The 25,529-nt window shown below is 39.5% G+C and overlaps 1 protein-coding gene and 1 long non-coding RNA gene across 5 annotated transcripts in view; one reads left to right on the forward strand and one right to left on the reverse strand.

Annotated features, from left to right (window-relative positions):
- LOC132379205 (uncharacterized) overlaps nucleotides 1–652 on the reverse strand; it is a 47,634-nt gene extending 46,982 nt beyond the window's left edge. For all 4 annotated transcript variants that reach the window (XR_009507334.1, XR_009507330.1, XR_009507332.1 and 1 more), the window contains exon 1: nucleotides 479–652. This is a non-coding gene — a long non-coding RNA (uncharacterized LOC132379205). The remainder of the gene's footprint in view (nucleotides 1–478) is intronic.
- A 76-nt stretch (nucleotides 653–728) lies between these two features.
- Nucleotides 729–25,529, forward strand: part of zbbx (zinc finger, B-box domain containing) — a 146,491-nt gene continuing 121,690 nt past the window's right edge. Inside the window, exons 1-6 of the mRNA XM_059946888.1 lie at nucleotides 729–774; nucleotides 8,299–8,443; nucleotides 15,618–15,731; nucleotides 20,058–20,154; nucleotides 23,708–23,756; nucleotides 23,834–23,937. Of these exons, the coding sequence (XP_059802871.1) occupies nucleotides 8,328–8,443; nucleotides 15,618–15,731; nucleotides 20,058–20,154; nucleotides 23,708–23,756; nucleotides 23,834–23,937 (480 nt within the window). The 5' untranslated portion in view covers nucleotides 729–774; nucleotides 8,299–8,327. The remainder of the gene's footprint in view (nucleotides 775–8,298; nucleotides 8,444–15,617; nucleotides 15,732–20,057; nucleotides 20,155–23,707; nucleotides 23,757–23,833; nucleotides 23,938–25,529) is intronic.

The raw sequence follows: 25,529 nt of genomic DNA on the forward strand, positions 1-25,529 counted from the left end.
TGTGGATGCTGCCAGGGTAAGGGACGGATACGGGTGGGTGTGTGTGGATGCTGCCAGGGTAAGGGACGGATACGGGTAGGTGTGTGTGGATGCTGCCAGGGTAAGGGACGGATACGGGTGGGTGTGTGTGGATGCTGCCAGGGTAAGGGACGGATACGGGTAGGTGTGTGTGGATGCTGCCAGGGTAAGGGACGGATACGGGTAGGTGTGTGTGGATGCTGCCAGGGTAAGGGACGGATACGGGTGGGTGTGTGTGGATGCTGCCAGGGTAAGGGACGGATACGGGTAGGTGTGTGTGGATGCTGCCAGGGTAAGGGACGGATACGGGTGGGTGTGTGTGGATGCTGCCAGGGTAAGGGACGGATACGGGTAGGTGTGTGTGGATGCTGCCAGGGTAAGGGACGGATACGGGTAGGTGTGTGGTCGCAACTATGGTCCAACGAGTCTGATGAACCGAAAGCTACAAAGTTAAACTCACCAAATTCGACTTCCCTTGTTTCCCGTGCTGATGAGGAAATATATTATCTTCTGTTGATACATATAGAACTGTGAAATTAAAAAAAAAAGTTTTGAGGTACATCCAAATATACATCTCATCCGATGCCAGATTATCAGCATTGTACTGTTGCTCGCGAAATTGATTGACAGGAGAGTCCCAGGCTCAGTCATTGGCGAGATTTCATTCGGCGCCCAGTATCGCGAGAACACGGTCTCCATGGGAACGACAGGCGCTACAAAGCTGCTGCTCCCGGTGCGGATGGTCGTTGAAGTCAGGTAGGGAGATGGGCTATGAAGCAACGCAGTCCTGGTGAAGGCCACCACATTCGTTTGTGTTTCCCTGTTTCTCTCCTCAACTTCTTCAGGAATCGGGAAACATCTTTTTCATTTGAGTTTGGATCGAGGGAGAAGTAGAGTTTTACTTCTAGAACTAGTTTGGTCTAGGACTAGATATAGACTTCAGGTAGTCAACTGCGTTCTGAAACGCTGCTTCAGGATTTCTTTCCACAGTTGCCGCCTGATCTGCTTAAGATATACTGTAATTTTTCTTTTAGTTTAAGATTCTCTTTTGCAGCGACGTTCTAAGTGGGATAGAGCAGGGTCGAGTAACAGTAAAGCGAAATTTATGCACTTTGCTAAATGGATGGGGAGATGTTCCCCGGAGCAACTAAACTACGCTCTTACAAGATACGTGACGAAGTTGAATGATGGGCTTGGAATGAGCCGCGAGAAGAAATAGGAATTTATTATTGGAGGAGATTTTTATCTGCTTGTTTTGGAACAATTTAGCAATGTTTGATGTAATATATTTAATAAAGACGAACTACTGGGGTCTTTGATATCCATTACCAAATGTGACAGAATGGAGCCCCAATTGATTGGCTGGCTCAGTGTGAATGAAACATAAATTATAATCGTAGAATCTGAAGAACAGAAACACAAGAGATACTGGGATTCATCTGCAACACACAAAGTCAGGAGGATATCAGCAGGTCAGGCAGCATCCATGGAATGAAATGAACAGTCAATATCACAAGAACAGAAATGGGCCCACGGACCACCTTGACCATGTACTCTGTGAAGTTCATCTATGCTAATCCCATTTGCCCACATTCAGCCCTTTTCCTTCAATGCCTGTCTTGTCCAAGTACCTGTCCAAAAGTCTGTAAAACATTATAATGTAATTTTACCTGCCTCTCCTATCTCCTCCTGGAAGCTCATTCCATACACTCCAAGTATAGTAAAACCAAAGTTATTCACAACTGCATTAAGATGCCCTCAACTTCTATACTGATTGCCTCAGCCTAAGAAGGCAATCATGCCAAATACCATTTACACTGTCCTATCGACTTTGATTCCACTTTTAGGAAGCAATGGACTTGCATTCCAAGGTCTTTCTGTAGAAAGCATCTTGGTTTCCTTGGCTGCGTAAGTCTATGGAAAACACTGTCTGGTCCTGCCGAACTTGAGAGACTGAGATGGCTCTCCTGCCCCAAACCCTGGTTTGTGTGGATATAATGTTACAAATTAGTGCCATGAAATAACAGACAATACACTGCATATGATTAAAGGAATTTATGAATCTTATCTTAACTAAAGTGTAAGTAAAGAAAAACAAAAAGAAAAGGACCTATTTTAATTAAACAGTCAAATGTGCATAATTTGGAGCTCATCTTGAACTTCTCTGTCACTCGCACACTGGACTTTCGATCAGCATGAAAGTACACAGCACCTTCTGAATGTTGCTCGCTATCCATCTTGAACAAATGGGTCTCCCACCATTTTGCTACAACTGGTTCTCCCCAGCGTCTTCCCTCTTCATCTCCTGCCGAACCAAATAAAAACCCCGACCAACCTTAGTGTCCCTGATTAAGAACACTTCCCCCTAATTCTACCATCCTAATTGGATGGCACATATTCCTCATCATCCCTTATCTTCAACAATAACCGACACAGGCTGACAGCAGAATAGACTGCTCTTACACAGCATTACAGTAAAAATATGAACCAGGGCATTACATGTACATTAAGGTTCTAGTCATTTATTCTACAGTAAGTGCCCAAACAGAAATTAGGCTTCCTGAAGAGCATTACTTGCCTGAATTAAATTCCACCTGCCTCCACTCTACATGACCTGAGTATGAGGAAAGCGGTATCAGGTTAGTTGAGCTTCACCTCATGAGCCTACCTATCTTAAATAAATCTGTCAGTGATAGTTTAGATGCTAAAGATTACTTAAGAATCTTTAGAAGGTTGACATTTTTCATACAAAGGCATTTTGGTGCTATTGTCACACTGAAAGGTAAATATAAAATACATATCTAACGGCTGACATCAGTAAATCTTTTAGATGCTCTAAGATATTATTAGCAAAATCATATACCAACACAGAGTCTATGTCTGCCATCTAGAGGCTTCAACTTCAGAGTTCCTCTGCTCCATGTTCCCTGTTTCTACCTCCTATCCAAGATCTACAAACCTAACTGCCCTGGAAGGCTCATTGTTTCTCCCTGCTTCTGCTTCACTGAACTAGTGTCCGCATGTCTCGACTCCCTTTCGTTCAGTCCCTACCCACCTACGTCTGTGACACTTAACCATGACTTTAACCACGTTCAGATCCTGGTTCTGACAGACTTATTTTTACCATGGATGTCCAGTCCCCGTATGCTTTTATCCTCTATCAGGCAGGACTTAAGATCTTGCTTCTTTCTTGACACCATCCCCTCCATTGCCACCCTCCTCAGTCTGGCAGAACCAGTACTTACACTCACCAATTTCTCTTTGGGCTCCTCCCACTTCCTTCAAATCATGGATGTAGCTATGGGCACTCGCATGGGTACCAGCTATGCCTGGCTTTCTGTCGGCTGCATGGATCAGACCACGTTTAATGCCTAAACTGGTAATGCTCCTTAACTCTTTCTCTGCTACATTGAAGATTGCATTGGTGCTGCTTCTAGTACCCATGCTGAGTACGTCAATTGTATCAACTTTACTTTCATCATTCACCCTGCCCTTTAATTCACTTGGTTGATATCTGATACCACTCTCCTCTTTTATGATCTTTCTGCCTCCATCTCCAGAGTCTGATTATTGACTGACATCTTTTACAAACCTACTGACACCCACAGTTAGCTTGACTATACCTCTTCACACTGTGTCATTTGTAAGAACTCTATTCCCTTTACTCAGTTTTCCAGCAGCTGTTCTTAGGATGAGGCACTTTTGTTTCAGAAAACGGGTTACCCTTCCACCAGAATCATTGCTGTCCTCACAGACATCTCCTCAATTTTCCACACTTCTGACCTCACCCATCTCCCCCGCAAAGACATAATAACAAGGATAAGATCTCCTTACTGATCACCTCACAAGGCTCCACATCCAATACATCATCTTCTGCAATTTCCTTTTTTAAATATATTTTTAAGATAATTACATAGAGTGAATAGTATAATAGAATAGTAGAGTATAATATCAGCCCTCCCCCTCCCCTTAACCCTTCCCCCCCTTAATATCCCCATTTGAAAAAAAGAAAAAAGAAAAAGAAAGAAGAAAGAAAGAAAGATTGCCTGGATATCGGAAGATCTCCACATGCTCCATGGAGTTGAAAATAACTTTAATATATTTATTTATTTCTTTCCCCAAATGGCTAATAACTTTATCTTCAAAGAGCTTATATATTTATCCTATCTTTTGTAAATAAGGATGCCAAATTTTCAGAAATATATCATATTCATTTCTTAAATTATAAGTAATTTTTTCAAGTGGAATGCAGCTAAAAATTTCATTATTCCAAAGGTCCATAGTTAAGTATGAATCTGATTTCCAAGTAACTGCAATAGCCTTTTTGGCTACTGCTAATGCAATTTTTATAAATTTTTTCTGGTATTTGTTCAATTTAAGTTTCGGTTTTATCCCTTCAATATCACCTAGTAAAAATAATGTTGGATTATGTGGAAGTTGTATTCCAATGATTTGTTCCAATAAAACTCTTAAATTTATCCAACTTTTATATAACTGGTTTCAAGAAGGGATTAATATATAGGTGACTGTTTTGAAGGAGGTAAATTGATGTTGTTTGATCAACTAAAAGAAAAATATCAAATGTCAAGTAACTCTTTTCTGTTATTTCCAATTAAGGGCCTACTTAAGAGATAAACTGGGTCATACAATGTTAATGCCGAAGCCTAATGAAATAGAAATTTTAATTCAAAAAGGAAAAATTTACTTTTTGTATGTACAACTTGATTCAAAAACAAGGAATTCATAAGTCAAGACAAAAATGGGAAACTGATTTGAATACTAAAATTGATGAAATAAGTTGGTCAAGACTATGCCTTGATAGTATGACAAATACGATAAATGTCCAACTTAGATTAGTACAATATAATTTTATACATCAATTATATTTTACACTACAAAAATAAATAAATTAAACCCAAATTTATCTGATCAATGTTTTCGATGTAATCAAGAAATTGGTACTTTTTTACATTCTACTTGGTCTTGTTTTAAAATTCAGCCATTCTGGATAAATTTAAGAGTTTTATCTTCTGCAATTTCCAACAGGATTCCACCACTAGACACAACTTTCCCTAAACCCCTTTGCTTTCCATAGGTATTGTTCTCTATGTGACTTTCTTGCCATTCGTCACTCCCCACCAATCTTCCTCCTGGCCCTTAACCCTGCAATTGAACTAATTGCCACACCTGCCCCTATGCCACTTCACTCTCCAAAACTCAAGGTCCTAAACAATGCTTCCAGGTAATGTAGGGCTTCATCTGCAAGTCTGTTGGCAGCACTTTTTTTGCACCTGCTGTTCCCAGTGCAGCTTCTACATCAGTGAGACCCATACAGATTAGAGAACCATTTTGTCTGCTGCAAAAGCCAGGATCTCCTTATGGCTAACTGTGTCCATGCTGACATGTCTGTCCAACAACGAGGTCAAACTCAGGTTGGAATGGCAACACCTCATATTCCGCCTTAAGACCATAAGATACAGGAGTAATAGGTCATTCAGCCCTTTAAGTCTGCTCTGCTATTCCATCATGGCTGATTTATTATTCCTCTTAAGCACATTCTCCTGTTTTCCCTCTGTAAGCTTTGACATCCTCCTGACTAATCAGGAACCTATCAACCTTCACTTTAAATATAATTAATAACTTAGCCTCCACAGCCAGCTGTGGTAAAGAAGTCCATGGATTCACTTCCCTCCTGCTAAAGGAATTCTTCTTCATATCTGTTCTACATGGACGGTCTTCTATTCTGAGGTTAAACTCTCTGATCCTAGATTTTGTCTGCTATAGGAAACATTTTCTCCACGTCCACTCTGTCTAGGTCTTTCACTATTCGATAGGTTTCAATGAGATCCCCCCCTCATTCTTCTAAACTCCAGCAAGTCCAGTCCAAGATCTATCAATGCTCCTTACATGTTAATCCTTCCCTTCATGGAATCATTCTGGTTAACCGTCTCTGGACTCTCTCTACTGCCAGTACATCTTTTCTTAGATAAGGGGCCCAAAACTGCTCACAATATTCTAAGTGCTCTCTGAATGATGCCTTATAAAATCTCAGCATAACATCCCTGTTCTTATATTTTAGTCCTCTTGAAATGAATGCTAACATTGCATTTACCTTCCTTAACAACGACTCAACCTGCAAATTTTTGAGCCGTATCAAAAGTGGTGATGAATCAGTATATGGGAGGCAGATTGAAAATTTGGCTGGGTGGTGTCATAACAACAACCTCTCACTCAATGTTAGGAAGACTAAGGAACTGATTGTAGCCTTCAGGAAAGGGGAACAAGTGGTCCTCATCAGAGGTGGAGAGGGTCATATAAATGTAATTGCAAGGGAAGCATGACAGTACCATTACTTTCTAAGAAGTATGGAGATTTGGCATGTTGGAAAATGCATGGTCATGCACTTTGGTAGTAGAAATAAATGTGTTTAGAAAATCTAAATGGGGAGAAAATCCAGGAATCTGAGATGCAGAGGTACTTGGGAGTCCTTGTGCAGAAAACCCTGAGGGTTAACTTGCAGGTTGAGTTGGTGCTGAGGAAGGCAATCGCCATGTTAGCATTCATTTTAAGAGGTCTAGAATACATGAGTAAAGATGTGATGCTGAAGCTTTATAAGGCACGGGTGAAGCCTCACCTTGAGTATTTTGAACTGTTTTGGGCCCTTCATCTTAGAAAAGATGTGCTGGCATTGAAGAGGGTCCAGAGGATGATTCCAGGAATGAAAAGGTTATCATACGAGGAACGTTTGATGACTCTGGGTCTGTACTCGCTGGAATTCAGAAGGATGAGGGGGATGTCAGTGAAACCTTTAGAATGTTGAAAGGCCTAGACAGGGTAGATGTGGAAAGGATGTTTCCCTTGGTGGGAGAGTCTAGAACAAGAGGACACAGCCTCAGGATAGAGGGGCACCCTTTCAAAACAGATTTGGAGAAATTTCTTTAGCTAAAGGGTGGTGAAATTTGTGGCATTTGTTGCCACATTAGAACTCCAAAGCCCCCCACTTACCCTCCTGCACACAAGCAGCAGCAAAGCAGTGATCTTCCTCCCCACTTGCATCGGCACTCTCCAACCGCCATGCAAGCAAGAGTGAAGCCCCCAAGAAAGATCTGCAGTACAACAAAAACTAATTGTTCACCTGACAATTCCACATACCACATTTTCCCTCTCCCTAATAAAGGGACAGAGAGGTGTCACCCTTTCACTGTGAGAGGGGAGCCATAAACAAAATGATTCATTGATCTATGCTGTTGAAGTCTGTAGCATCACTTTTTTCGAGTTCTCTAATTTGAGAATTGGCAACAAATTCTTCCTCCACCGAGAGAAAGAGAGCGCACGAATCACCGAGTACAGACTAACAACAGTAGATCTTGTGTTCCTGGTGTTTTCTCCTGTGATGCTTCATTCAGCAGCATCGGCATTGAACTGGCTTGTCCACGGGGCCATGAAGCTTCGGAACCCTGAAGGTGCACTTGTCTTCTCGGCTGCGTTCTTGGGATTTTGAAAAATGGCTGGTGGAGAGCCCCTGGGGGCTTCCTTCTTTTCCAGTCCTGCAGAAAAATCTTACTCCAAAAATGTTGACTGATCACTTCCCTCCTAGATGCTTTCTTTCTTTTTAAATCTTTTTATTAATTTTCAAACAGAACGTAGAAAAAAAACAAATACAGAGAGCTTGAGAGTACATAATTAATTAGGCTGGAATACAAATGCAAACAGCTGATAACATAGATATAATAACCCCCCAAACTCATACTGTATTTACATAATAAAACCCCCAAAAAACCTAACAGCAACTAACCTAACCAACCTGGGCTATAATATTATATCAGTTATACACAGTAGTGTGAACAACTCCGCACCTCTATCCAAATAACTGAGGGTAATAAAAAAAGGTTCAGGAAAAGTCAATTTAGCTCATATGAAAATGTTGAATAAATGGTCTCCAGGTTTTTTTGAAATTTGACCAAAGGGTCAAAAATGATACTTCTGATTTTTTCTAAACTCAGACAAGATATAGTTTGGGATCCTAGATGCTGTCTGCCATGCTGTGTTCCTCCAGCAGTTTTTGTGTGTTGCTGAAGACCTCCAGCATCTGCAGAATCTCTTGTGTATTTATCTGCTTAGTCTAGTGTATCCATTATTGCTTCAGTGTGTAAGATTAACCTGGTCCATTGGGGAACATATAAGCATAGCCAGTATAAAAAGGAAATGCCAATCCTCTAAAGGATTGCTGGCATGTTTTTTTCCATTATGTAATAACATGGCTTTTTATTTCTTTTACAGACTGCTGCATTCCAGCATATTGCTCTTGGATGGTTCAGCATTATTTTTTAACTTTGAATTACTTTAGTCGCTTAATCATGAATCCAAATGACTTCATTGTGGTACCAGCAAACAAACCTCTCACTTCCGTCAAGTTAAAAGCAAGGTAAATGAATTTAGAAAAAAACAAAACACTTATGGGAAAACCTTTCTTAAATGTAAAGGTCTAATGGATGTGTAAATGTGAAGTGAAATTTTTATGGCAAAACATCTTTAGGATAGTAATTTTTATATCTTTTGTATTTTTTAACTACAGTCAGAATGTATGGTGTCATTATTTTAGATCGTGTTCTGAACTAAATATATAGTGTCATTTAATTCATGATCCTTGTGTGAAGACAAGCATAATCTAGGTTGTACCATCAATCTGTGATGGTAATTAAATCAAGTGCAAGTTCTTAGATTGGAAGTGATTTTTGGCTTTTTTAGTGGTATTCATGTGTGGTGGTGTAAAACCCAACAATAGTAAATAGGTAGCCCTTTATAATTAAGTTTTAAGGTGTAATTTTACAGTGTTGGATTTTGCAATATGAGATCCTGTGAGTTCATCCCTGCTTGAAAGTTTTTTGTGATTTTACTTTAATAGAATACATTTTCAAATTACTAAACTATAGCTCCCTCTGGGGAAAGAGGCTGTTGCTAAAAATGCACAGAGATTTTTTTTTGGCCTGTTTCCTTGCTGTAATTGTATATGGTTATATAAGATTGAAACATGTATTAATCTGTTGCTTATATGAGCTTTGTAACAAATCAACACATATTTTAAATTATATCCTTTGTCTGCTCTGACTTAAATGTAATGTGAGTTTTTTACGTTTCAATTATTGTGTAAGAGAGTTAAGAATCATTCCATTTTATGATCTATTGTCCCCAAAGAAAACTGCAAATAGAAACACCATATTAAGGAAGATAGCTACACAATTTATTTTGCCTCTTATCATCCCAATGGCTACTATTATAATGAAAGTTCAATTTAATTACAAGAATTAATTATGCTTCATAACAATTAATTACAAATGTACAGAGTTTAGAATTTATTTGTTTACATGATGTAGGTAATGCCAGCATTTTATTATGTCTCCCTAATTTCCCTTGAATTAAAAAGCAGTTAAATTGGTGGGTCTTGTCACACAATCAGATCTGACTGAATGAGAAAAGCAGATTTCCTTCCCTGAAGGACATTAGTGTACCACGAGATTTTTACACCTTTCCAGTAGTTTAATGATTGTATTTAGTGACTAGCTTTTTATTACCAGATTCATTTAAGTACTTTAATTTACATACTGACCAGTTGGAATTCAAACTCGTGTCTGTGGATCTTTTGTCAGGACTCTTGATGTTAGTCCAATAACTTAACTATAATGCTACTTTAATAAGTTTCAATAGGTACATTTAATGTCAGGGAAATGTACACAATATACATCTTGAAATTCTTCTACTTTGCAAACATCCACCAAAACAGGGGAGTGCCCCAAAGAAGGAATGACAGTTAAGTGTTAGAACCCCAAACCCCCCCCCCCCCCCGGTTCCTCCCCATACATAAGCAGCAGCAAAGCAATGCTGCCCCTCCCCCACCAGCAATAAGGCATTGGCGTCCCCACCGAGTGTGCAGCAAAGCACCAGTAAAAACACAGGCTTGTAGTACCCCAAAGACTACTCATTCACCTGGTAATTTGACATACCACATTACATTTACCATGTAATGACAAAGGAAAACAAGCTATAGTTTTATAAAATTGCAAAAATTGTGTAATATTGAAGTAGATTTGGAAACCATAACTCCAACATCGTGGCATGGTGGTGTAAGGAGGCCTGGTAGTATAGGGGTTAGCGTATCACTTATAGTGCATTTTGGGACTCGATTCCCACCACTGCCTATAAGGATTTTAACGTTCTCCCTGTGACCATGTGAGTTTCGTCTGGGTGCTTGAGTTTTCTCCCACATACCAAAGATGTATGGTTAGGGTTAGTGAGTTGTGGGATTCTGTGCTGACACTAGAAGCATGGCGGCATTTGCAGGCTGCTCAGTACATTCCGCACTGATTTGATTTGATGCAAATGACACAATTCAAAGTAGATATGACAATAAAGCTAATCATATCTAGTTCCAAAGCAAACTGGACTTAATCCCATTTCATGCCTTGAAATACTCATATGTCATATTTCAAAATGTTATTTACAGGAAGTAGTTGAAGGAAATACAAAGCCTTTTGTATTCATCCAATAGTTCACTGTTATGATCTGGTCCAGCACATGGTTGAGGAACATCACTTCATTTTCTATGTAGGCATGTTGAATGAATCTAGGCTCAATTTTTCTGACTTTATCTGAACTGACCATTCCTACTGTTAGTTATCCATCTGTGATATTGGCTCAGTTATTTTTCTCTTGTCCATTGACCTGCAATTTCCTACATATCATATTTGTTTGCAATTCTGAACTGCCCATCTCTACGGCAACACTGGTTTCAATCTGTCACAGATTTTTCTTTTGTCCTATCCTTTTTCCTATCCTAAATGCAACTAACAACGTAAGTGTTGTTGTCTTCCCTAATTCTGATGAAGGGTTTATGACCTGACAAATTAACTCTGTTTCCCTTTCTACAGATGTTGCCTGAAATGCTGAGTGCTTAGTGTTTTCTATTTCACATTGTGCGTAATGAATAGTCCTGTGCAGGCCCCTAAGAAAGACTGATTTTTTTTATATAACCGAACATCTATGTCTTAAGTTGAGAAACAAATTTATTAATTTAAGGTTAATGTGGGTTTTCTGCATTGCGATAATACCCATGAGTATTGAAATTTGGCAAATAAGCTTTTTATTAATCTGAAAAAAATTGTATTTGCTGCATCATACTGAAAACAGAAAATAATGAATATTCTTTTTCCAGAAACAAATGATTAATAATATACAAAATGGTAAGTACTATATTTTACATAAGGCTGGCTACCTGTATAAAATACTCAACAAAATATTAGACTACCTGACTTGCGAGAATTAAATAGTACATTTTAGGATGGATAATGATATTAAGGTTGTTAATTTTCCAATTTAAAAGTGAGACAAAAGGAGAGTAGTTTAACGCTAAAGAAAAGATTAAAAAAAATAGATTGTTTACTTGAATTACCCTCTCTTTGGGATAAGGCAGGATAATGACAGTAGCATAAACGTACAGTATGTGTACAGACAAAAGTGAAATTAATTCACATATATGTTATGTAGAAATTTCTAGGAAGCAAGCATGCCAGAATTTCATCACTAGTCAGTACCTTTAAATGAACTATTTAGTGACAACTTCCAAAACACAGTGTTTACAGTTATAAAGTGGCAAGGGATTTCAATCCAATAATGCTATTCCTGACCCTGAGTCTGAAGTGCTTTAATCAAAGAAGGGCCTATTTGTAATTTAGAAAATATAGTTTGCCACAACAACATAGAAATCTGTTTTAAATGCAAGAGATTCTGCAGATGCTGAAAATCCAGAGCAACACACACAAAATGCTGGAGGAACTCAGCAGGTCAGGCAGCATATATGGAAATGAATACTGTCAACGTTTTGGGCTGATACCCTTCTTCAGGACTGGAAAGGAAGGAGGAAGCTGCCAGAATAAAAAGGTTAGGGGGAAAGGAAGGAGAACTAGCTAGAGTAGGGTTTCTCAACCAGGGTACTGCTGGAGGATGCTAGGGGTTCTGTGAGAGGACGTGATTAAAAAAGAACATAGTTTTTTGAACTTCACAAGATGCTTGTGATCGGAATGGTGGGCAGTGACTGAGCAGCCCTGTTAGCAATCTCATTAGAGATCTCTCAGCGCAGTATGGCAATGCGCAGTAGGACCGTGTTTATTTGGTTGAGTTCATTCTCAAATTTTGATGCAAGGTAAGGCCATTGATAATTGGTGAGTGCTGTATTACACAGAGGGGAAGATGGTAGGCTGATGAATGTGAAGTTTGTTTTCTGAGCATTGAATGGACTTACCCAAACTAAGCTGTTAGGGCTTTTAACCCCTGTGCTTTACAGACATATCTGAAGGTCCATTGTGATTATTTTTGAAGAGGAGGTGTGAGATAGACAGAAGAGGAGGATTTTAGGCCTAAGGCTCGAACAATTCTGATCAGGTTAATTACAATCTTCTGAGTCATTTCAATGCACCAGTACAACAATGGACACAAAAAGTCTGTCTTTATAATGAAGGCTACTTATAATGGGTTTTACATGGACTGGTGATCGAAGTTATCTATTCCATTGTGCCGAGTCTGTGACAAACAACATACAGACACAGCAATGGCTCCAGCAAAATTGAAAAACCACTTAACTGCAAATCACAGCCAGATGACACGTAAAAGTGCTGATTATTTTAAATGGCTATTAGAATCTCAAAACAAACAGAGTGAAGTATAAGTCACAATCAGTAAAAGGGTTCAGGAAGCAAGTTTAAGTAGAACATAGTACCCAGAAAAAGAAAAATCACACAGTTGGTGAGAAGCTAATAATGCCAGCATGTAAAATTATAGTGGGTAAAATGTTAGGACACACTGCAGTATGGGAAATTGAAAAGGTTTCACTCTTAAATAGTATGATAAGTCAACATGTTGATGTCATGTCACACAATGCTGAAGAAGTTTTGTGTGATAAACTGGAAAAAAAACAGCTTCTCTGTCCAGGTTGATGAGTCAACAGATTTCACCAATAAATGTCATGTTGTAGTATTTGTAAGATTTATAAAAGATGGTGAAATTCAAGAAAACTTTTTCTGTTGCAAAGAGCTCCCCGAAACAGGCAAAGGCCAAGATATAGTTAATGTTTTGTTTTCATATCTGGAAACAAAGGGTCTGTCTTGGAGGAACTGTGTTGGCATCTGTACTGGTTGGCTCCATGAGAGGTCTCGTTTTTCAAATAAAATGCTCCTATTTGAATCAGAACTCGGCAGGTCCAGGTCTACATTTAGAAAAATTAAAGCTCATTCTGGCTTAAGCCAGTTATTTAACAGAAATGTATTTTGTTAGCTGTATGAGATTTAAAAATTTATGAAAGGGAAAGAAAAAGGTTAATTTTAAGAAAGGTAAGCTAAATTTAATTTCCTGTTTTTTTCAAACAATGTTGGCTCAAACTGCATTCTCTACTCAAAAGAGCGTTGACAGTTATTTTTGGACTATTATATGTCCAACTTAGTGATCACGCTAATGTACTGTAAGATATAGATGTAAAAAATTTTTATGCGGGGTTCCATGAAACCTGAAAATTATTTAGAGTTCCTCAAGTGCAAAAAAGTTGAGAAAGGCTGAGCTAGAGGGTGATAAGTGAAGCCAGGTAGGTGGGAAAGGCAAAGAGCTGGAGAAGAAGGAATCTGATAGGAGAGGAGAGTGAACCATGGGAGAAAGGGAAGAAGGAGGGTCACAGGGGGAGGTGATAGAAATAATCTTGTTTTTTGCTATAGTGAGAACTTCTAATTAATCTGCTTTCAGCATCCTTTCAGATGGCTTTTTTTATTAACTTGCTGAGTAAAGATAAATAAATTTTACTCTTGATGTACACAGGGTTTTTATGGTATTTACTTTATCCTTTACATTAAGTGTTAGCTTTTACTTCTGCTCATTTCTGTTCATTTCTCTAGTACTCTAATGTCCTTGTAAAATTGATTCACTATTCACCACATTTCCATGTTGTGTGCCATCTGCAAGTTATGATTGATTATTTATCTATGGGCAGGAATGACTCTTATCCTGTTCTGACTACTTATAATTCTCTGATACAATTATGCCGAGATCAAGAGAACTTCAGAATCTCTCGTGTTCAGGAGAACTAATATTGTGATTGATGCCAAGAGAGAATCTGATATTTCTTTTGTTGTGCTTAACTCCATATGTTACTAATTTCAGTGTATTTTGTTGGAAATTTGAAGGTATCAACAGCTAAGTGTTGCAATTACAACAGCAGATATCCATTAATAGAACAGTTTTAATTTATTATGTTTGATTTATGGGAAATAGTTCTTTTAAGTGTGACACTTTCTTCATATTTAATTTTCTTTACCTCTGATTTCTTTTTGCACATTATTCTATGTCCCAAAAACTTGTATGATATTTCAGGAAAAATAGGCAAGAACTGAATAAAACTACAAATGGATCCTTGTTTTAAAAACGGTCTTTTCTGACTGGGAATACAATTTAGTTATAGGACTTAGTTGGTGGATCCCTTGGCTAAACATGAGAGTCCAGGATGCACTGGTGGTAAGATGACATTGCATCTAACCACCTTCTGCTCCTTTGCTGGTCTCATAATTTAATTTTAACAGAGGAATATAAAAATACTGAAGAGAGATGCATTTTACATCTGGCCTATTCGCTGTATGTCAGTGATGACTGGGGAATAAATTACCCAATTCATTAACTTTATTGTTTCTAATTATTTAAAACTTTTATGGTTATATTTATACAATATCTATTAAATTAATTAAATCTGTATAGTTTTTAGATGTTTCTGGCCTAACAAAATAATTAAAAACCCCTGACAGTAATGTGTGTCAGACCATTCCAAGTGTGGGCCCTTGGTGATACATTAAGTCTTGCACAATGCTGGAGCCTGCTTCTCTCGGCAAGATTTCATCCAGCTCACTTAGACATCTCCATCCAGAAAACGTAATTCCAGAATGGAGTTCTATCTCATCTGGCCCTCTGAAAAATTTCATAACATTTATAGACATTACCAGTTCTGCATGGACAAAATTATCTTAAATATAATACCAGCCTCATCTGTAGAATTGCGCAGGGTACTCAGAAATATGTAATTAACTTTGTTGGTAAGAAACTGGAATATATTTAAAAACTTAAAGAATCCAGTCATGCATTCACAACATTTTTCAAATCTACTGTAGTTAGTGGAGCTGCTGCCTTACAGCTCCAGCTGTCTGGGTTTGATCCTGACCATTGGTACTGTCTGTATGAAGTCTGCACCTTCTCTGTGTGACCGTGGGGTTTCTCAAAATATGTGCAGTCTTGTTAGTTGAATGTCCAGTGTAAATTGCCATAAGTGTATAGATGGGTGGAAATATCTGGGTTGGGGTTGGGGGATGGGGGTAGTATTAGGAAGTATTACGCTAAATGGACAGAGCGGTTTGTACTGTTTCCTTTTGATTGTTATAAGATGTGTATTGTAGAAATTAAGTAAGAATCCAGACTAGGAGGATGTCCATATTAGTAATTTTTGTCACGTTACTTCAGATTTAATTACTTTGTACCTTATATGTATAATTAGTATGTAATATTGAATGCTTTTTCTCCAGAAATCTTCGGGAGTTACGCTTAGAAACTGCTCAACTGGAACTAGATCGCGATGTAATGGAACAAAGATTGCAGCAACTTCGACAAGCCATGAGTAAGGAAAAGGAAGAAAGGGAGTAAGTTCTCTGTTACTACTTTGCACATATCTTTCTTCAGATCTGTGACCATGTCAGGGTTTACACAAAAACAGGAGCCTGTATTTATATCATAGTTACTGCATATCATTTATGAAAGAAGGCTCCAAGGCGAGGGTGTACAGTGCAAGCCCACGATCAAGCATACTTTCTTCAGCCAATGATTGGTGTGTCAAGGCCAACCTGGATGGGAAAGGCAGTTTCCTGGAGCAAATAGCTTTCACCACATTGCATCATGGTCTGACACCAGTAGAGAAGTGGTTATTGGTGAACTCACAGTCCCCTGGGAAGACAACATCGATGAAGCCCATGAGTGCAAGTTAACCAAGTATGCAGAATTAAGATCAGAGTACAGAGACAGAGGGTGGAAGGTCGGATGCTATCCATTCGAAGTAGGTTGCCGTGGCTTTATTGCGTTCACTTTCCAGAAGTGGCTGAGTGACATTGACTTCACCAGAAGAGAGATCAAGTCAATCAGCAGGGCTGTAGCTGAGGCAGCAGAGACAGGATGATCATGGGTATGGACCAAGTACATCCAGAGGGGCAGATAGTCGGACAGTGTATCCATCTTTTGCAAACCCTTCAGTAGTTGCATAGACCCCTGAAGATTAGACTATCTGTTGGATGGAAGCAACCAACAACTCTGATAGAGGCAGATGCCAAGTTTTTAAGCTCACCAGTGGGAGGTGGTGCTTTAGTACTGCTGGCCACCACCTTGAGGGAGTCTTGATGATAAGCGGGCTGAAACTTCTGAAGACAGGTGGCAGATCAACTGATGATCCCACTGAGCACAGGACAGTTAACATCTTAGTCCAAGTGTATTTTCAATTCAGTTCTTAGTTTCTATTGTAATAAAACAAATCTCAAAGCATTTCAAATGAAGTTACATATTACTATTGGGACATGTAACTAAAAGCTTGATCATTAAAAAATAGAGAGTTGGAAAGGCTTAGGTAGTAAATTTAGAGTTTGGCTTTAAGAAGCTGAGCATGTGTCCACTAATTGTAGAACAGTGGAAATTGGAGGCCACAGAAATCTTGCTTCAAAATGTCAAAAAAAATCATCTTGGTTCAGGAGTTCAAGTTTAAATTTAATTGCTATTTGACCATACATGAATACCCATGAATATAGCCAAATGAACAGTATTTTTCCAAGGTGTAAAACACAGTACATGTTGAATATCCTTTATCCAAAATTCCAAAATCTGAAAACCTCCGAAATCCTAAATTTTTCTGAGTGCTAACCTGACGTTACAAATGGAAAATTCCAAAAGGTGCTGGGTAGGTTCCCAGGCAATGTGCAGGTTTCTGCACATCAAAGTCATTTCTGAGAAGTGACCTCATATATGTCATGAACCGAAGTTCAACAGAAATAAAAAAACACTGCATAAAACAAAAAATGAAGATCATGATGGTGTATTAAAAGAGTGGATTCATCAGCATTGGAGTAAACATATGTCACTTAATGGTATGCTGATCGTGAAACAAGCAAAGATCTATCACAATAAACTGAAAATCGAAGGTAATTGTGAATGTACAGCAGGCTGGTTTCAGAAATTTAAGAAAAGGCACTGCATTAAATTTTTAAAGATTTTAAAAAAAAATTAAAGATAAAGTATTTGCTAATCATGAAGCCACAGAGAGATTCTTTGGTGAGTTTGCAAAGATCGTCGCTGATGAAAATCTAACGCCAGAATTTATACTGTACATAAAACCTAAAAAAAAGTGAAATACAAATATAGTGTACTGTAACCTTTTAATCAAAACTGGGCATCGTAGGTGGAGTCTGCAAGCCTGACGCTATTCAACAACTGATTCAGGTATTCTCCCATTGCCGCTGTGCTTCTTTTGTTATTCTGCACACATTATATTTTCATTATGTTAACGTTATTTAATAATTTTTACTGTTAGGTATATATGTGTAATCAACAAGTGTAAGAGAAAGACTGCTTACCGATAACATAAATTCAGAGTCAGATATGATGGTGATCCCAAGCTATCTTATTATATATTCCAAAATCTTCCAGCCCCAAGCATTTTGGATAAGAAGTACTCAGCCTGTACTAACAGTCATACACAGCCCAAGGCATGTATAGCACATATAAGATATCAGTAAACATACAGTAACACAAAATATATATAGGCCAAGTCCCTGACTCCATGGATGTTGTCAGAAAGAAGAAACCCGTAGTAGTCTGCAGATCAGTGCAATCTAGCTTGTCTTTCACCAAGCAAACACTGGGAACAGCACCGATGCCAGCATGGAGGCCACACCATACTGCCTCTGGCATCATCTCTCCTCCTGGGCATCTGCAACGAGTGACACCATGGATTGAGGCCTAGTCCACATTGCATTCGAGGTCCCCCCAATAAACCAGTGAACAGGACTTGCAGCATTCCACAGTACCAATATCCAACAGGGTCTTACGATCACAATGAAATCAACTAAAATAATCACTCACTGTTGGACTGCACATCATCTTCCCACACTGATTCCAATGCCTCTCTGTAGCAGGCTGCAACACGGTCCACACTAAGTCCAGCTCCTCTGCCAATGAGGAACTCTCTATTGATTAGACCTGCAGTATTTGAAACTCTTAATGTCCAACAGTGTCTTGCAATCATAAAATAACAATAGCACAATTAATCATTTCTATGAGGTAAAATTCAATAGAAACTAAGTTACTAAATGCCAAAGCCTGAGATAATGACATCCTAGAACAATAAGCAAATATACAGAAATTTAATAATAAAGATCTAGACTGCACCAGATTGAAGGTCTCCACCCAAAATGTCAACTGTCCATTTCCTTCCATCAGTGCAACCCAGCATGTTAGCTTCTCTAGCATTTTGTGTTGCTCAGGAATCTAATTATACTTATCACCTTTACATATCACTCTGGGCAAAAACATGTAAGTGAAGAGGGTATTTCAAAAATACATTAAAAAAAGATTAAATTAAAGGAAGTGTCACAGCAAGGTTTTCAAATTTTACCTGATCAGCTATTGCAATATGTAAATACAATGTTTGCCAGTTACCTACAGTTCTTGTGGCAGTTAAAATTACTCCAAATAAGAGAGATCATCACCAATGAACAAAGTAAATGCTTTTAAACTGAGCTCATTCAGATAAATTCCACAATCACCTTGAATGTTAGGAATGCAAAATTACCATGAAGACAGAAGTCTGGAAAGCTTTAGTCAACATCTCAGAGGCATAGTCTTCTGCAAAAACTTCGAGTAAGATAGTAGTCAGTGAGGGAAAACCTCTTCTGTAATAACATTCATCTGTTGTGATTTATTTAAGCACAACTTCAGCATCCCTGCCCCCAATTTACCCCCATTAACCTAGGGCAAATCGCCGTCGCCCCGCCAATAGTGCAATACTTCGGTGTAAATACGGTTTAATGCCCCCCCCAGTACACGCTCACAACACAAATACCAGACAAATACCAAAGGTGAGTAAATAATTGCAACTTTATAGTTATTTCTTAGTGATGGGTTAGTAGAAAGAGATAACCTAAAGGTGCCAAATCAGTAAGTTTATTAGTTTGTGCATATAATATTTTAATATGTTGGAGCTCACACCTCCGGTTCCATCCACAACAACCTACTGAGCCTTCAGTCACCATCCGAACCGCCAATGTCCAGTATCTGCCCGCCCTGGGACCGCTGTCCGCTCCTCACACGTCTGTCCTCCTCGCTCACCTCCTGAGAAAGACCACGAACTCGCGAGTTCCCACTCAGCTCACACGTACAAGAAAGCATAACAATTCTCCATTGGTTAGCTCCCCCCTTATCTGCAGTCATAACCCAAACATTCTAGACACAGAAACCCATTATAGCATTAAATAACATTACAGAGGAGCCATTTCATTATAACAATACAGAGAAGCCATTTTGTTAGCCTGAGCAGTTAACACCACACTTACTGGTACTGAGAGCCCTACACAACATTTCATCCCATCTTATCTGAATTCTGGTAAGAGGGCAGTGCACTCAGATGCAACAGCCTCTACAAGGACCCAAGACAGACCGGTTTGGTCTTGTTGTCTTTGCTCTTTGTCACTTTTCACCTTTGCCTGCCCTGTTTTTCCTAGTCTCATTCCCTAATCCGTTTGTTTTTAGAGCACTTGATAACCGTTTGCAAGCACCAATTTTTATGCTTCATTTTTTACTTCTGAAGAACTTCAGATGGAAAACATCAATATCCAATAATCTAAGTTAAGAACTTAAGAATAGACATTGAAATATTATTGGTTTTGGTGGATATATTTATTTTATTTTGTTTTCTCTTTTGACTATTTAAGACGGGCAGGAGCATATCACTGGAAATCTGGACATGTGGGGAACCTGACAAATCATGCCCAAATAGTGCTGAGGAATAAAGATAATTTTAATCAAAAGGTAAGAGAAAACTTTAAAATAGACAAATGAAATTATTTTAGAAAAATCCCTGTCACTTGAGGCTGCTTCTCAATTTCACCTGGGTTTGTGATGTCAGAGACAATATAAAACTAAATGAAAAATTATAACAGTTACTGTTAAAGTCTTGCTAAGATAAATGTTACTGTAAACTGAAAAACTCAGGTCAAAAGGTTCATTTTGCTAGTGCTTGCTCATTTAATTTTTGTCTTCTTAGCACCTCAGTATCTGACCTTTAATTATCAAGATAGTAGCTGTGAGGAGGGGACAGCAAAGCACTTACATTACAGTATATTTAATGTTGAACTATTTCCATGCATGGTGGGATCTGGGTGGTGGAATGGAGTTCAGTCATCTCATGGCCTGGGGGAAGAAAGCTGTTTGCCATCCTAACAGACTTTGCCCTAATGCCTCCTGCCTGATGGTAGGGAGTTAAAGAGATTGTTAGTTGTATGGGAGTGAACATTGACAATGCTAAGGGACAACGCTCAAACTGGTTCACTGATGATGCCATTGTCTGGGCCCTCCACTCCATCTTGTCCCACCAGGAAATTGATGCTTCATACGTCAGGATGTTGTTCATCGAATTTACCTGAGCATTTCACATGATCATATCTCAGAGGCTGTTAGGTAAACTGTCCTCATTTGGATTCAACACCTTTCTCTTTGTAACTGGATCTTGGACTTATTGATGGAAAGGCCCCAGTCACTTTGAGTTAGCAGCAACATCTCAAGCTCCATCACCGGTGCTCACCCCCCAAGGCTGTGTTCTCAGTTTGCTGCTAATCACGCTGCTGACTCAAAACTACACAGTGCCAGATTCAGCTCAAAACACATTGTCAGGTTGACTGATGATACTACAGTGGTTGGTCTTATCAGCAACAATGATGAGTTGGCATACAGAGGAGGTGGGGAGGCTTGTCAAATAGTGTGAGAACAACAACCTGAGTCTCATTGTGGACAAGATAAAAGAGATGATTATGTACTTCAGGAAGTCATAGATCGAAGGCTCTTCTTTGGACATAAAAGGCTCTGTTGTAGTGGGAATGAAGAGCACAAGGTTCCTTGGCATGCACATAATGGACGATCTAATCTGGACCCACAACACCTCACTAATTAAGAAGGCACAGAGATCTGCACTTATTGAAGAGATTGAAGCATCCAAGGCTCCCTTCCCCCATTCTAAAAACTTTCTGCAGGAGCATTGAGAGCGCCTTGTCCAGCTGTACTGTCTGCAAGGCATTGAAGTTGCAAAGCATTGAACCTCAAGACACACAGAAGACAATAAGAAATGCTAAGAAGATTATCAGGTTCTCCCTTCCCCCATATTTGCAATATTTACCCAAGGACCCAATGCATTGTAGAGGATCCCTGCCACCCATTCCCCAATCTCTTTAGAAGCAAATACGAGGAAATCTGCAGATGCTGGAAATTCAAGCAACACACACCAAATGCTGGTGGAACACAGCAGGCCAGGCAGCATCTATAAGGAGAAGCACTGTCGACGTTTCGGGCCAAGACCCTTCGTCAGGACTAACTGAAAGGAAAGACAGTAAGAGATTTGGAAGTAGGAGGGGGAGGGGGAAATGCAAAATGATAGAAGAAGACTGGAGGGGGTAGGGTGAAGCTGAGAGCTGGAAAGGTGATTGGCAAAAGGGATACAGATCTGGAGAAGGGAAAGGATCATGGGATGGGAGGCCTAGGGAGAAAGAAAGGGGGAGAGGAGCATCAGATGGAGATGGAGAACAGGCAGAGTGATGGGCAGGGAAAAAGAAAAAAAGAGGAGGGGGGATAAAAACTAAACATATCAGGGATGGGGTAAGAAGGGGAGGAGGGGCATTAACGGAAGTTAGAGAGGTCAATGTTTATACCATCAGGTTGGAGGCTACCCAGCCAGTATATAAGGTGTTGTTCCTCCAACCTGAGTGTAGCTTCATCTTGACAGTAGAGGAGGCCATGGATAGACATATCAGAATGGAAATGGGACGTGGAATTAAAATGTATGGCCACTGGGAGATCCTGCTTTCTCTGGCAGACAGAGTGTAGGTGTTCAGTGAAACAATCTTCCAGTCTGCGTTGGGTCTCACGGATATATAAAAGGCCACACCGGGAGCACCGGATGCAGTATATCACACCAGCTGACTCACAAGTGAAGTGTCACCTCACCTGGAAGGACTGCCTAGGGCCCTGAATGGTGGTGAGGGAGGAAGTGTAAGGGCAGGTGTGGCACTTGTTCCACTTACAAAGATAAATGCCAGGAGGGAGATCGGTGGGAAGGGATGGGGGGGGTCGAATAGACAAGGGAGTCGCGTAGGGAGCGATCCCGGCGGAAAGCAGAAAGATGGGGGGAGGGAAAGATGTGCTTGGTAGTGGGATCCCATTGGAGGTGGCGGAAGTTACGAAGAATTATACATTGGACCTAGAGGCTGGTGGGGTGGTAGGTGAGGACAAGGGGAACTCTATCCCGAGTGGGGTGGCGGGTGAATGAGGTGCAGGCAGATGTGCGGGAAATCGGAGAGATGCACTTGAGAGCAGAGTTAATGGTGGAAGAGGGGAAGCCCCTTTGTTTAAAATAGGAAGACATCTCCCTCTTTTATTTAAAAAAGAAAGACATCCCCAAACTCTTTGACCCACTACCATCAGGAAGGATGTACAGAAGTATCAAGACTAGACTGACAGACTGGGTAACAGCTTCATCCCTCAGATTGTGAGACTAATGAATAATGTCCTGCCACTGAGATCTAGTCACTAGGACAGCGAGCTATTTACTGTTTACCTGTGCTGTACTTTACTACATGCTTGTTGAATTATATTTTATTAACTCATTTATAGTATAATATTTTGATTTATGTGCTGTGTGAGTCAGGGTGGTGAGACATCTGGAGTAGGAATTATTGCTCTTGAAATCTGAGATATTTGCAAGAAAAGATGGCAGGAATAGGTTATGTGACTTGGTGTGGCAGGGGCATATTTGGAGGGAAAAGTAGACAAATGATGCTTTTAAATATCATTGAGAGGAAAAGGAGGGTCAGCAGGGGAGGGAGAAGTTCAAAAAATTTATTTGGTTTTAGCCATTTGACATCTGTATTTCTTGGAAATATCTGAGGAGAAGATTGTAACGAAGAATATCAGAATACCTGAGGCTTGGGACACGATGTACTTAATTGTGCTAACTGCTATTGAACAATGCAACAGAAAGTAGCTGTAAAACGTTACTTTGCAAAAAAAAGGGACAGTTTATGTTATTACTCTTATGGATGGACTCAAATGTTTGGCTCATCCCATTCATTGATATTGTTAATGACTTGTAAATTTGAATAGATATTTTGAGCAATTTCTATATTGTTTATTTGACATGCATGGAAGTAAACTTTAATTATGTGGTACTTTCCAAACAAATGATTGTCTCTCTCTCTAACTATAATATGTTTTCATTTTTGAATTTCCATATGTAAACAGTTTCATGCAAATGCTATTTCTGTTGTTTTCTGAAGAAAAATATAAAATTATTTAAAGTGCTATTCTTCTGTCACAGAAAACTTCTGGAAAGGCAAAAATCAGAATACTGAAGGATCAATGTATAGGTATGACTACTTTTCATCAATTAGAGTTTCTATTGGTTATAAGTATATAAAAATGAATCCGTATTGTGTTATTTCAGAGCCTCCAAAACGTGAATCCTCCAGTATACCAGTTCGTGAAACTGAAAGGCCAAAAGTCGATGGGAAGCTATGTGGACAGTGTGAGACCAGACATCCTGTGTTGGTAAGTAAGTAATCGATCTATTATGTCCAAAAGAATTTGAACTTTAATGTTTTTTGGAATATCTAACTTAATCAGTGGAAGTCTGTTTAAATTAATGGTTACAAAAACAGGAAGAAGTGACATAACGCAGAAATTAGTTGTAAAAAAATACATTTTTTGGAACAATAGTCAAGCTTTTTGGCAAATACCAATCTGAGTTTGAAGTAAACTTGGACCCATTTAAAGTTAGCAATATTATAATTCTAAAGAAAGCTTGATTCAGCATTGAACAAGTTATCTGCAAAGTTTTTGAAAACCATTCAAACTCTTTAATTGTGGTGTTTAACCTGAGAATACTAGGAAACTGAAATTATAATGTTTCCCTTTACTCATACTTAAAATGTATAGAAACATAGAAAACCTACAGCATAATACAGGCCCTTCAGCCCACAAAGTTGTGCTGAACATGTCTCAACGTTAGAAATTACTAGGCTTACCCATAGTCCTCTATTTTTCTAAGTTCCATGTACCTGTCCAAAAGTCTCTTAAAAGATACTATCATATCTGTCTCCACCACCGTTGCCGGCAGTCCATTTCATGCACTCACCACTCTCTGAGTAAAAAACTTCCCCCTGACATCTCCTCTATACCTACTCCCTAGCATCTTAAACCTGTATCCTCTTGTGGCAACCATTTCAGCCCTAGGATAAAGCCTCTGACTATCCACACAATCAATGCCTCTCATCATCTTGTACACCTCTATCAGGTCATCCTCTGTCGTTCCAAGGAAAAAAGGCCGAGTTCACTCAACCTATTCTCATAAGGCATGCTCCCCAATCCAGGCAACATCCTTGTAAATCTGCTCTGCACCCTTTCTATGACTTCCACATCCTTTCTGTAGTGAGACGACCAGAACTAAGCAGAGTACTCCAAGTGGGGTCTGACCAGGGTCCTATATAGCTTAAACATTACCTCTCGGCTCCTAAATTCAATTCCACGATCGATGAAGGCCAATACACCATACACTTTCTTAACCACAGAGTCAACCTGCGCTACCAAAGTTATACCAACATGTCTCCTGCTCCACTAGAGGCCCGAATATACTTGACCACTGTTACACAGCAGTCAAGGATGTCTACCGTTCCGTCCAATGACCTCACTTCGGAAAATCGGATCATCAGGCTGTACTCCTCCTCCCGGCTTACAAACAGAAACTGAAGCGGGAGATCACAGTGTCAAAAGTGGTGTCACATTGGACAGAGGAAATGGATGAGGTCCTCCGTGACTGCTTTGAATTGGTGGATTGGTTAGTATTCAAGGACGGCAGCTAACCTCGATGAGTATGCCTCAGCTGTCGTGGACTTTATCTGGAAATGCACAGGGGACTGTCTGTCCGGAAGCCTTGGATGAATTATGAGGTCCAGTCCCTTTTGAAGGCTAGAGCTGTGGCTTCTATGTCCGGGGATACCAGTCACTTCATGGAATCCAGGCGTGGACTCCGGAAAGCCATTAAGGGCACCAAGAGGCAATATCAAGCCAAGTTGGAAGCCCAGGCTAAACAGAGGGATGCCAGTAGACTATGGCAAGGTTTAAATGAGATCAATGGGCGCAAA

The sequence above is a fragment of the Hypanus sabinus genome, chromosome 2 (genome assembly GCF_030144855.1).
Source record: "Hypanus sabinus isolate sHypSab1 chromosome 2, sHypSab1.hap1, whole genome shotgun sequence".
Lineage (NCBI taxonomy): Eukaryota > Metazoa > Chordata > Chondrichthyes > Myliobatiformes > Dasyatidae > Hypanus > Hypanus sabinus.